Below are 14253 nucleotides of genomic sequence, written 5' to 3'. Positions count from 1 at the left end.
TAGACACCGGAGGCCGATCTACAGCCTCACGTGTCGAAATTTTTTCCCATATGTATTTTTTTATTTTTTTACTGGTTTTAAAATTCATTTTCCTACAACTAAAATAGGAAATAATTAGGGTAATATGACTTAGATGGTAATGAATTAAATATATGTTAGACACCAATGGCCGATCTACGGCTTCACAAAGTTGTCGGATTTATTTTTCTGCTCTTAAATAATTCTTTTAATTTTCGAAAATTAAGAAAAATATATAAAAAATTAAAAAACAGAAATAAATAAGGAAAAATATGAGTTTTAAGTTTAAAAAATAATGAAAAAATATGAAAGTTATTTCTATATGTTTTGAGATGCATTACATGTATATTATGTTTACTAATTCATAGTTTTGTTGTGTTAGGTCAATACTTATATTAACATTATATATAAAAAATTGGTTTTAATTTTGTGAAAAATATAAGGGTTAGGGGAAAAATATTAAATAACTATACAAGTGTATTAGTAATCTAAAAGTGTCAATTGAAGTGCATCTACATTAAGTTTTTTAATTATTTGTGTTACTTACATTGCAAGAAACAAGTATCATTATGGCGGATCGTGATAGACAACGTGCGAGGGGCAAGCAAAAGGTGGGGAAAGTAGTCAACAAAGGGGGCGGACGGAACAAAGAGAACAGAGGGAACAAGAGAGACCAACCAGCCAAAGATAGGGTGACATTGCATGGTTACATGGTACTCCCATTGATGGGGATAAGAGAAAATCTATATGTAATTATTGTCACATGCAATTTATGGGAGGTGGGTCCAAGAGACTTAAACAACATCTCGATCTGAGGATCTAAAGATGTTGTAGGTTGTCATATGGTCCCTCTGAAGTAGCCAGGGAGATTGGTGATAGTTTGAGGGGAAGAAAGAAGAGGAAGGTCGACAAGCAAAGGATAAGAGAACAACTTGAGGATACAAGTGAGGAGTTCGATGGGAGGAGGAAGACGATACAATGATGATGACTCCTCCTCCTCCTCCTCTCGATGATGACATTGCAGCACTGATGACATACAAACAGCAGAGGAGGCTAGGGATTTTAGGCGGACTGTTTCAAGGAGTAGAGGAAGTTTTCAAGATGATCACAGAGACAAAGAGTAGGGGGTAGTGGAGGAGTCAGGCTTCTGAGGTCCTAAAACTTTGAATCCTTTTAAAAGATCACAAAGTGTGAGGGCAACCCCAACACCTCTACCAAGACATGCACCACCATCAACATCCGATCCTAAATTGCATAAGAAGAAAGGAAGCATCACCCGTAATCAAAGGAGCATGGAAGGGGATGAAGGGATTGGTTAAAGAATCAATAGCTAAGTGGATGCTATACCATACCATCCCAAAGAACACTCGCACAAGGCCCCCATTATGATACCATGATAGATACCATTGCGGGCTGGCCCAGATTCAAGGGCCCCACCCCATATGAGGTAATGAATGTTTATCTACCTCAACAAAAGAGTGAGATTGATGAGTACATTAGTGAGATGAAGAATATGTGGGAGACATATGGGGTGACTATAATGGCGATGGATGGACTGGGCCTACAAGAAAGTCCATCATCAATTTCATGATTTATTGTGATGGGAGGACAAGTGTTCCTCAATCGTGGATGCATCCAAAGAGATAAAGGATGCAAAATATATTTACGATTGTTAAAGGAAGTAGTGGAAAAAGATGTGGGTATTGAGAATGTTGTCCGGTTGTAACTGATAATGGAAGTAACTTCAGTCGGCCGGTGAGAAGATGATGAACAATAATAAGTACCGCTCTTCGACTCCTTGGCAGCCCATTGCATTGACTTAATGCTAAAAGATATGGGAAAGTTAAAGTTGGTGAAGACTGTGGTTGAAAGTGCAAGACAAGTCACCAACTTTGTATACAACCACTCCTATGCACTCAATCTATTGAGGGAAAAATGTGGGGTGACTTGGTTAGGCCTGGCATCACAAGATTTGCCACCAACTACATTGCCCTCAAAAGCATTGAGACAAAGAAGGCTCGGCTGAGAAGCATGTTTGCTTCCGAGGAGTGGTTTCAATGGAAGGGTTCCAAGATCGCAAATGGGAGGGAAGCACAAACAACGATGTCATCCGAGGACTTCGACCAAACTAAGCAAAGTGGTGAAAGTTTTAGAGCCTAATCCAAGTTCTACATGTTGTCGACTCCGCTCAAGGGCCCAACCATGCCAGTCCTATACTGAATAGACTTGATGAAAGATAGGTCTATAGTGTGGGTCCTCGCAGAGCAAACACTTCTTAGATATCATAAATGCTCATTGGAGAATCAACTTATGCATCCACCGCATAAGGTCAGTGAGTAAATTTGTTTTATGTTTACTAATTCATAGTATTATTATTTACTAATTACCTATGCATTCGACAATACCTCTATTCTATATGTCATATTTCAAAGATACTACTTCAACCCTAAGTATCAATATAACAATAGGCTTGGGTTGGAAACTCAACTTATTGATGCTGTGAAACAAGTAGTGAAGAAGTTGGAGCCGATGGTGCACTACAAGCAATTTGCAACAACGCTGAGTTCATTTGGAAACTCAACTTATTGATGCTTTCAAATAAGTAGTGAAGAAGTACTTACTAATTTTCCACATGGGTATAGATCAAGGTATTTAGGGATGCATCGGGAAGTTTTGAACCGAGGTCGCGATACAAGGCGAGAGCACGTGGTGATGCCGGTAATTCTTTTAAGTTTTAAATTACATATGTATTGAAATTTGAAAGTTGAAAGTTGAAACAACATTCGACACATGTCTTTTTGTTGTAAACTTGTAATGCATAATGGTGGGTGTTGTATGGGGAATCGGCTGAAAACTTAAGAAGAATAGCAATTAAAGTCCTCGCCCAAACATGTTCGATCGGTTGTGAGAGGAACCGAGTACCTTGCACTCATCCACTCCAAGAGGCGCAATGTTGGGGTCTCAACGTTATCCGACATGGTGTATGTGCACTACAACTCGAGGCTGAAATCGCAACACATACGCACGGGACATGAGGGACAGAGGGGCACCATTGATCTAGCCGACATCTTTCAAGTTGACTCGGCGATGAGGACCCTATTGTGGATTGGGTGAGGATAGAGGTGAGCCAGTGTTGGATGAGGAGGGAGGTAGGCCCGACCCCATGATAGCTTCCGAGATTGGTGCTGATGTGGACGAGTATATGGTCGACGAGGGTCGATACATGCGAGGAAGCCTCACCCATACCATTCCAACCCACCGTGATGTTGTTCGATGATGAAGACTGCGTCTAAGTCCTCAAATGATGATGATGGTGATGATGGTGATCTTGGTGGTGGTGATGGTGATGCTTGGTGGTGATGTTGGTGGTGGTGATGCTTGGTGAAGAATATGACGGCATGCGAGAGCGTTATGTGGTAGGCCAGGAGGCCCGGATTCGGCACTGTAGACCCACTCCGATTCACCGGAGAGACACAGCTTTGATCATGCCACACAAGATACTGGACCACGAGCACGTGCCCCGCACCCCCACCTCGAGAGGCCCCCTACATACATACAACAGAAGCGTAGGGGTCGACAAACACAGCTTGCAACCTCGATCAAATGGACATTGATAACCTATCTAGCTCTGTTGGTGGTTCGAGTATGGGTGATAGGGAGGGAGGACCGACCGACATTGGCGTGCCCCATCTTTGACGCACATGCCACTCCATTGGCATCGGATTATGGTGCATCACAACCTTACGGTGGATATGGATATGGATCATCATCATATGGGCGCTTAGTGGGGTAGGGACTACGACTACACACCCCACCCCAGGGACATACTGATCATCTTTTGTAGATAACATCTTTGCATACCCTAGCGGACCTAGATACCAACCTCACTACCCATACATGCACCAATGCCATCGCTCTGCGCGCCAACATCATATCACAAAGGATCATCTTCTTCACGGATCGGATCGATTGGTAACCCTAGTTTATATCCTAGGATAGGTTACCTACAGATCGTTGATGATTCCATTTACGTGACACTTGTGGATGACTACACTCGCTTTCTTCTCCGATTCTATACCGTGGTCCACATATGTCATTCAAACAGAGAGCAATGGACGCGACTCAAGAGGCATGAGTGGGATTGATCCAGGAGGCACAAAGAACTACTATTAGCGCTTAGCACTTGTAATTTGTAACTTAAGTTGTGATTTCATTAATCTAGTGTATTTAACTATTTATACATTAAGGTCGGCATCGTATGTCAATCAAGGGTGCAAGCCCAAAACACCAATTTGAATTCACATTTTTACAATTTTATGGTTTAAATGTGTTTATTAAGCTTAAATAAGGCTGTCCATGAAGTTTCGTGCCTAAATATGGCCAAATACCCCCGAGATGGACCCCAAATATTGCAGAAAAATGCAATATTTCGGGAATATTTCGCGATATCTCGGATATTTCGGATATCTCGGTAGGCCCGAGATACCGATATATCGCGAGATATAGTACTATGATTTGAATTGGGTAATTGATCTACTTTCCAAGACTGTTCAGTTCTTCATTTTTTGAATCGACTTAAAAGCAAGCTTACCTTGTCCAGCAGGGGATTCTTGGCGATTTAAGCTACCTCTTCTGTGTTTCTAGGTTTTCTATTTCTTTCTTTTCTGTCTCTCATTAGCTGCTACAATGATTCTGATATTCAACCTTTCTTTGCCATCATCCTCAGGGTTCAACAATTCCGTGATCCTCACTTGCTAGTTTGTATTTTTATTTCTCCATTCTAAACATTTTTCTTGAAGTCCTTTTTGTAATCAGTTGAAGCAAACAGGCTCTCTAATGTGGAATTTTGAGTAAATTGTTCTTATATGGGCTGCGATACAGCCGTCGGAACCTAAAGAACCAGGCCCACACCTCCCAAATGGGCTGCGGTTCATTTAAGTCACCTAAGTGACTTAAGTCACTTAGCCAGACATGGGCTGGATGTTTTCTGGTTCACCCAAAAACCTGAATACTTGTTAAGTTAAATTGTTTTCTTTGTAAGGTTGATTTTTTCTCCTTATCTTTCTCTCTCGCTCATCTCTCACTTTCATTTTTTTATTTATTTAGCACATTCTTATGCTAATTAGAACAAGACCATATAAAAGAGAACCAAATAGAGAGGTTTAAGATTATGTCATCCCTTGTTTGCTTTTGCCTGCCTCTTCTCTGCTACTGTTTTGAAACTGTAATTACACTGTAGAGAGTGTGAACTTCCCATCCGAGAGAGAGAGAGAGAGAGACAAATGGGTGTTTTATACAATCAGTTAGACCGTGACTATAACAGAGACAAATGGGTGTTTTAATTAGTAAAACATTAATGGACAAGCTATAACACACAACTGGATATCATATCTGAAAATTGAACCACTTGGGATCCTTTGAGCAACATTTGCTTCAACTTGAGAAAATATTTCAAGCCCTCTCCTATATCGTGACACGATTCATTGAGTGACTGAGAGAGAGAGAGAGGGAGGTACATGATGAAGGGGTACCTCCAGCCTTATGAAAGGGACGTGCATGTTGACTACTTGTGATTTTTTGCATGTCAATGACTTTATTATCATTTTAGAGAAGGCATACACCAAGGTTCGAGAACTCGCGAGATCTCGCCGAGATCTTGCCGAGTTTCTCGGTTTTTCAAAATCTCGAGTCGAGATCACATACGCATTCTAAAAGTGCATTTTCTCGGCGAGATCTCCGAGTTTCTCGGTTTGACATAGGAAAATGCCCATCTAGGTCCTTTACATGAGTGCCAGATCTCGAGATCTTGTTGGAAATTCTTGTTATACAGACACCTATCTATGCCAGGAACCAAGACAGACACTTATTTATGCCTAATTTGTATTTCATTTACTTAAGATATTATTCATAAATAAGAAAATACCCCCCATTTGAATCCAATAAAAATAGTTAAAAAATAAAATTCCAAAAGAAAAAAAAATCAACCCCCCAGTTCAAGAACAAAAACTAGATTTTCGATGGTAGGTGCAATTTTCAACTTTCTAATGCTGGGGTTTTTCTCAAATCTAAAAATTCCATAAATCTTATTATGGTAAAACATTTCTAAAAACGAAAAGTGCGGTAAAATATTCATTTGTTTTGATGTCCAAAAAATTATTTCCATTCAGAGCGATTTTGACAACATTCGCGCACACCGAATTAAGTTTGACCGGTACATAACTCTTTCAATATAAATCAGATTTTAGCAATTTTGGACTTGTTGGAAAGCTTTGTTAGCTAAAATCTGATTTATATTGAAAGATTTATGTACCGGTCAAACTTAATTCGGTGTGCACGAATGCTGTCAAAATCCAGTTGCGTTAGAAAGTTTGAAAATTGCACCTACCGCCGATAATCCAGTTTTTGTTCTTGAACTGGGGGTTGATTTTTTTTCTTTTGGAATTTGATTTTTTAATTATTTTTATTGGATTCAAATAGGGGGGTATTTGCTTATTTATGAATAACATCTTAAGTAAATGCAATATCATTTACTTAAATGATATTAGGCATAAATAAGTGTTTTTGTCCCGTGTCTGTCCCGGTTTCTAGCATAAGTAAGTGTCTCATCCGCTTTCCTACTAACTCGAAACTCCTATTTGGACTTAGTTTTTGCAAAATCTGATAGTGCCATTGTGTTTAAATGGCCTAAAATAGGCTGAATACCAAGTTTCAGACCCAAACTAGGTCTAAAATCCACCGAGATGAGGCTTCGAGTCGAGAAAAAAAAAAAAGGCAACAACTCGGCGAGATCTCGTCGAGATCTCGACTCGACTCGGTTTTTCAAGGGTCCGAGTTGGCACCGAGACCCGAGTTTTCAAACCTTGGCATACACTAGAGAACAGATATTGGGGATGGAGAAGGCAATATTGGGCAGGCTTGAATGGAGATTGACATTTCCAACACCTCATGTCTTCCTTGTCGGATTTATAAAGGCTGCTGGGTCTGATCAGGAGGTAATAAATCCTTACTTTTTCCTCTGCTTAGAGTTCTTTTTAACCAATACATGTGAGAACATTAGGAAGGTTTGTGGCCAGGTCTCAATTGGGTATTATCATTGAAGCATGGTTTGTGGCATGGTCTCATGTTTACTTGTAAATTTCAAACTTTACTTGTTGGGTCTTTAGCTCAAATTGGTAGAGCACTTGGAACATGAAGATGTGTCAAGCATGTTCCCAGGGGATGGTGGTTCGAATCCACCATGACCCTTTTTATTCAACTGTTCATAGAAGACAATCATGAGCATCATACAATGTTTGCTTCTTTGTGTTTTTTTTTTTTTCTTTTCTTTTTTTTGTTGATAGTTTGAAACTTTGAATGAATTTTGTTGCTTCTCTGGTTTTGAAGATGCAACAACGAATGAGACATTTCCTATTTGTATTCTTTAAAACTTTTGTATGTCTAATCGATCCATAAACTTTTGTAATTTATAGTGTTAATGGCATTTTTGTAATTTATAGTAACCTATTAGTGTATCTCTATCTTTTTATTTAATATACATTTTATTTAGATTTTTAATAAATTTTAATGTCCTAACATCATCGACTTTATATGTATTATACTATTAATGGCAATTTTGTAATTTATATTAATCAATACAAAACTGTTACAGAAACAGGTTTTATCAAACACCTTTCAGTATTAATAGTGTTCTGGATACGTTTCTGGAACAGGTTTATCAAACACCTTTCAGGAAGCCAGTAACGTTATTCTGGTAATAGTAACACCAAAATACGTTTTTAGTCAGAAACGGTACGGAACACTAGTAACGTTGTCAAACGGTGCCTAAGTATGTTTTTCTTGGTTACTCTAGAATCGAAAATGGTTATAAATGTTTTGATCCGGTTTCTCATAAACAGTTTCTCAATGATGACGTCACCTTTTTTGAAAATACTCCTTATTTTTCTTTTCCTAAACCGTCTCCTGTGCACAATGAAGATCTTCTTGGTCCTCCCATACCTATGACCATACCCATCTCATCACCCCAGCCAATTAAAGTTTATCACTCTCCACCGTCGCCAACCTGTTGCACCATCCCCCATTACTGAGCCGGCCACCCTTGACCCTGGTCTGGCACCCCCCACTCCTACTATTCCGGAGCTGCCATCCACTACAACAGATGTTGCTCCTCCTGACGATCAATCTGATTCCGATGCTGAGGTTTCCCTCGACTTTCCAATAGCTGTCCGGAAAGGTACTCGCTCTTGTACTCAAAAGTCACATCAACCCCAAGTTGTTTATCCTGTCAAAAACTATGCCTCAATTTCTTACCTACCATCCCACTATTACCCATTTGTTTCTGCTTTATCTACTAACTTTATTCCTAAGACCTACTGTGAGGCATTACCTCACCCTGGCTGGAAAGCAGCAATGGACACAAAAATGGATGCTTTGTTATCTCGACACACTTGGACTCTGGTTTCATTACCCCCTGGGAAGGATCTTGTTAAGTGTCACTGGGTTTACACTATCAAATACAATCTTGATGGTTTTGTTGAGTGGCTTAAGGCCAAAATGGTTGCAAAGGGATATACTCAGACTTATGGTGTGGATTATTTTGAAACCTTCTCCCCGGTTGCCCGTTTGAATTCTGTTCGGATTCTTATTTTTCTGGCTGTCAACTTCGATTGGCCCTTGTACCAAATGGATATAAAAATGTCTTTCTTTATGGTGATCTTCAAGAGGAAGTTTATATGGAGCAACCTCCGGGGTTTGTTGCTCAAGGGGGATGATTATACTAAAGTATGCAAACTTCGTAAGGCTATCTACAGACTGAAATAATCTCCAAGAGCTTGGTTTGACAAGTTCAGCTCCATTGTTACTAAGTTTGGGTTCTCACAGTGTTACTCTGACCATTCCGTCTTTGTTCGACACCAGAATTCAAAGGTCATTGCAATGGTAGTTTATTGGATGACATTATTCAATCTAGTACTGATACTTCTGGCATTGCTCAAGTTAAATCCTATCTTCATCAGCATTTTTAGATAAAAGACTTGGGTATTCTCAAGTATTTTCTTGGTATTAAGGTTTTACGAAGCAAAAAAGGTTTTAGCTTATCACAATGGAAATATGTTCTTGATCTCCTATCTGAAACTGGAATGCTTGCTTCCAAACCAGCAGATATCCCATGTATCCCCATCAAAAACTTGGATCCAGTGAGAGTGAGAATTTTATAGCTGTACATCGGTATAGGAGATTGGTTGGCAAACTTATTTATCTTACCGTTACTCAACCAAATATATACTTTGTTGTTGGAGTTATTAGTCAATTTATGCACACACCAAAGAAGATTCACTGGGATGCTGCTTGCCGTGTGCTACGATACCTAAAAGGTGCTCCTAGCAAAGGACTCATTTATCGACCTAATCAAAATAGTAACCTGGTTGGCTGGTTGGATTTTCTGATGCTGACTGGGCTGGTATTGATGGCGATAGGTGCTCTTCTACTAGTTATTGCATCTTTGTAGGAGGTAACTTAGTCACCTGGAAGAGCAAGAAACAAACTACTATTGGTAGGTCTAGTGCTGAAGCTGAGTATCGGGTCATGACACATACTACTGCTGAGTTGATGTGGGTAAAGTCTTTGCTTCAGGAGTTGGGCTTCCTGTCACTCAGCCTATGCAAATGTTTTGTGACAATCAAGCAACTATTTATATTGCCAGTAATCTAGTGTTTTATGAAAGGACAAAGCACATTGAAGTTGATTGCCACTTTGTTCGAGATGCGGTTATGAAGAAATTGATTTCTAGTCCATTTGTTTCCACTACCAATCAACTGGGTGATATGTTTACCAAACCACTATTTGGACTTGCTTTTTCGAGAAGTTGTTCCAAGCTGGGTCTAGGTGATTTGTATGCTCCAGCTTGAGTGGGAGTGTTAAAGTATCGAGCATTAGTGTGAAGGGAATCTCGATTAAGATCTTCTCATATCCTAATCGAGATTCTCCCACTAATTGACTCCCTTTTCTGTTATGTTTTATATCTAGGATTAGTCTGATTCCTAGTTTGTTTATGTTTGTGGATCCTAATATAGTTAGGAGTCCCTCTTTGTAATCCATCATATAATAAAGGTAGTGAGGGGGGCCTGGAGGTTATGACTATTGTCTCTCTCAGTCCATGTTCCTCTTCTCCATCTCTTCTTCATCTCTTCTATTCTCCTCTCTCGATTTTGCTATTTTAGGGTTTTGATCTGCTACAATCTATTATAACTAAAGTTGGCTGGTGTCTCATAGACACAAGTCACATTTCCCCAAAATACTTCAATTATTAAAAAGATAAGATAGCTTCTTGAATAGGGCTTCAACCTCAATTTTAGCAAAAAATGATTTTCAAGCAGTTTGAGTTTAAAGAAAGATGAGAGAATTGTAGAATAGGACATACTAGCTAAGACGGCTATGAAAGAATTGACTTCTCCCATTCCACAGCTGGGCTATTCATGGTGCTTCATTGCATTAGTAGAATATCAGAATAGCAGTTCAAGAAACCCAATTAAATTCAAAAACCTACCAAGAAGGCAAACATATAACTGCAAATTTCACCAATAATTAGACCTAATCGAAGATCAATATCAGTAAATATCAAACTACAATGAACAAGCAGCAGATGCAGTGGCAAATAGACAAGGAAGAAGAGATATCCCATAGGGACCAATTCCATATTCCTATAAATTCTCAATAACCACATAAAACACACTATCTATCTATCATAACACTCACGCCCCTTACAACAACAACAAGAACAACTCAGCCTTATCCCAGCTAAATGGGGTCGGCTACATGGATCCTTTCAAGACAACATATAGAAAACTGAGGTCCTCACTAGGGAAAGGGAAGTAAGAGAAAAGAAGATTAGAAATGAAGAAATGAGATGAGAAAAGTGAGGAATAGAAAATGAAACATGAGAGTATGACAGCACACCCCTTATGACAGAAAAATCTAATTCAGTTCCCTATAATTCAAACTTAATTCACAAATAAACTTAAATTCCCACCATGAATTCAAATACAATTTCATCAACTCTGATTAGTAGTGCTTGACCCTTTCCTCAGCGTATAAAATAATAACTCAAGGATAGGATAGGCCCTAAATCAAACACTTGATAATTTCGAAAAAATGGATATCTCATCTTATACCTTCTTTCCCCAAGTATAAAGATCACTAAATAAGCTTTCAGACGGCATAAAAATCAGACTGAATGGTTCTCACCTTTCAAAACATATAACAAAAGACTACTTCCTCCTGGTCAAATGAATTGGCCACTTGGAATCCACGAAGGTACAGTCAAAACAAATTAGATTCATTCATCGGAACCCACATACATTAAACAAAAAATAGAGCAATATACATGGGATCAAATTCAGCAGAGATCGACAACAAAAAACCCCCAAGTTTCGCAGTGGACACTGTTTTAAATGCCAGTGTCAAATCACTGCATCATCAATTAAGTCTGTAAATACGAATAGACAAGCAAATAAAAGAAACCAAAAAAAAAAGAAGAGATTTTCGATGTATACAGGCTTAGAACGCAACGAGTAACCTCCTGGCCCTTATCTAGGCATTTCTCCGGGTTGGCATCTTTCTTTTTGCAATTGATGAACGCCATGTTCTCCATTCTGCATTTTGTTGCTATGTGCTTGGAAGCCAACATAAGTACGGATGAAGTGGGGATCGGCTCTCCTACGGCATCGACAGTACTCGCCATGTCCAAATTCTGGTGACTGCTTCGGCGATCAACAACAAACCCAAAAATAAATAAATAAAAGTAGATATTAGGGTTAAAGTTTCCCCAGAAAACGTGAATAAATCGATTGCAAGATTCGGTGTAACTCTTTACCTTCCTCCTCTGTTTTATGGCGATGGAGCCTTCGTTCTAAAATCAAAACCAATTGGTCTTAGTACTTCGGAATCAGCTGGTTCGCTGCAGAAGATTTCACCTGGCACCTCTAGCTTGCGCTGATGGTGTGTGACTATGTGTTTTTGCCCCTTTTTCTTTGGGTTTTTTTCGCGTATCCCCTGGGGTTTGACGTAATTATAAAAGAATCCCTCAGTTTTGAAAAATTTTGTGTGCACCTTGAAATTCTTAACAGTTAACCGATGGATCCGACTCCTCTACTTCCAAAGCGGGCTAGCTGTACTTCCGTGCGCCCAACATTGCCCCACATACAAGGTGGCAGAAAGTACCGCCTTGTCCCTACCCAAGCGCCCTGTCCGAGCGGGGGCAAGGCAGTACTTTTCGCACGCCTTGTATGTGGGGCAATGTTAGGCGCACGAAAGTACAATCCGCTTTAGAAGTAGAGAAGTCTCTTCCGTTAACAGATACTCCCATTCCATTAGTTTAGGTCTAACAGTGTTAAAATCAAGGGGTGAACTTACAAAAATTCCCTTAGAAGAAAGAAAAAAAAAAAAATTGCAATTCATCTTCCCCAAACGATTGGGGGAAGATGAGTTGCAGGTATGAACATCATTGGGTTCTTGGGCCTAGATTGCAACAATTTGCAAGGAAATTGGAAATATGGAGAGGTTATAGTGGAAGGGTATGACAGGATTCACTATCATATAACATCATCGCACCTGAACTTTCACCAGCCAATCTCAAAGTGGTTCAGACAATCAGACCACGACTCAAGAAGGCAGCGATCTTGGGTGAGCCCAATAGATCTGGTGGGATTGGAAGGTTGTTGAAGACGGATCCTCAGCGTGTCCAGAGGGTAACTAGAGATTATGCCCGCAGCTCTCCCAAGTCCTCCTGCAATGAACTCTCAGCCTCAACTATTCGCTAGAAACTCTGGCCAGAAATCCATTTCTTTTCACTTCCATTCCACGAAGGCACTCCTCGTTCTCTTTCTTCTCTTTCCCTAATTAGTAATAACTAGCTAATAATCCAATCCCTATTCCTATGTCCCAACCCCAAAGAGAGATGCAGAGATCTCTCTCTTGCATTAATGGTGATAATGAATCTAAGAAATAATTCTGTATGGTTTGGTGGAGGATATAGAATATGGTCTTACAGAGTGGAGAGAGATATTTCGTGTTTTCAGGGAACCTTTCGTCATGATCTCAATCCATTTAAGAGAAGGAAGTGAGAACGAGAGAGACGGAAGAAGAAGAAAAAATAAGTGACTCATAAACTTGAACGTTTTTCTTAGGATTTCACATCCCGATCCTGCTCTTAGCTTGTGGCCTGTGTCACTTATAAATTAGAGGTTTTATTGCTCAGGCATCCATGATCAGGGTTTTGTCGTCTTCGTGGAGAGACAGATTTAACAGATTGTTACAGCATGTTCTTGCGCCCATGGGTCACTGCAAGGAAGGAGAGAAGTTAAGGCAGGAATGGCACCGGATTCCCCAATGGTGTTCATATCTGCTACATCTTCCCCAAATTTTTATTTTTATTTTTCTTGTAAGAGTATTTTTATCAGTTCATCCTTTGATTTTAACAGTGTTAGACCTAGACTAACGGAATGAGAATATCTGTTAATTGTTAAGAACCCTAGGGGGCACGTAAAATTTTTCAAAATTGAAGGATTTTTTCATAATTACATCAAACCTCAGGGGTACGTGGAAAAACCCTTTTTCTTTTGCCTTTTTTGGAAAAGAACACTGCCTAGTCGCGAGGAGTCTGCGTCATCAAAATTACCGTTCCGCCCCCGCGAAATTAAAAAAACTGCAGAGTCCAAACCACGACTCTCTCCACTGACAACCATCACAGGCACACTCTTCCCCGATTCACCATTGAAGGAGCACGTCTTCCAGTGGTCTGCCTTCCTCCGGTATGTACACCACTCCTCTCTTTGTCTCTCTTTCTCTTGCTTCCGTTTGCCTGATCTGAGGTTGGGTTTCGAAAGGGAAGCGTTTTCCCTGATTTATCCGGTTGGAATCAGCACCAGAAGAGCTCTCGTTGAATATAACTATTTCAAAGAAAGCCCTAGATTTCATTATCGGGTTCCCCCCATTTTGACGTGAACTCGATGGTTTTTCTGTTACTGGGACCTTCTTCTCTAAATCCATATCGGGTTCCCCCTTTGTCCTAATTTACATTCTCATCTGTCTCTCCGTTATAAACATTTGTTTGCTGTCTCATTGCATGGAGGGTTGAAGCTCGAAGATTTAGTTTCGTAAGAAGGATGACCTTATGTATCCTTATATAGATATGAACATATTTTGGCTAGTTCCCCAATTTTGCTTGCTACGGGTTATGGAAGA

The 14253-nt window shown here is 39.8% G+C and overlaps 1 protein-coding gene across 2 annotated transcripts in view; it reads right to left on the bottom strand.

The window, feature by feature from the left end:
- Positions 1-11925, bottom strand: part of LOC122669871 (NADH dehydrogenase [ubiquinone] 1 alpha subcomplex subunit 8-B-like) — a 28498-nt gene extending 16573 nt beyond the window's left edge. The window contains exons 1-2 of one of the 2 annotated variants that reach the window (XM_043866748.1): positions 11878-11925; positions 11565-11761 (exon numbers count right to left, since the gene is read on the bottom strand). In XM_043866748.1, coding sequence (XP_043722683.1) covers positions 11565-11752 — 188 coding nt within the window. In that variant the 5' untranslated portion in view covers positions 11753-11761; positions 11878-11925. Of the gene's footprint in view, positions 1-11564; positions 11767-11873 lie in introns of both variants that reach the window. The other variant, XM_043866747.1, reaches the window with a different exon arrangement.
- Between the last annotated feature and the right edge of the window lie 2328 nt (positions 11926-14253).

This window comes from Telopea speciosissima, chromosome 7 (genome assembly GCF_018873765.1).
Source record: "Telopea speciosissima isolate NSW1024214 ecotype Mountain lineage chromosome 7, Tspe_v1, whole genome shotgun sequence".
Classification (NCBI taxonomy): Eukaryota; Viridiplantae; Streptophyta; class Magnoliopsida; order Proteales; family Proteaceae; genus Telopea; species Telopea speciosissima.
The sequence above is the reverse complement of the archived record's forward strand: the minus strand, read 5'-3'. Positions and strand labels throughout refer to the sequence as shown.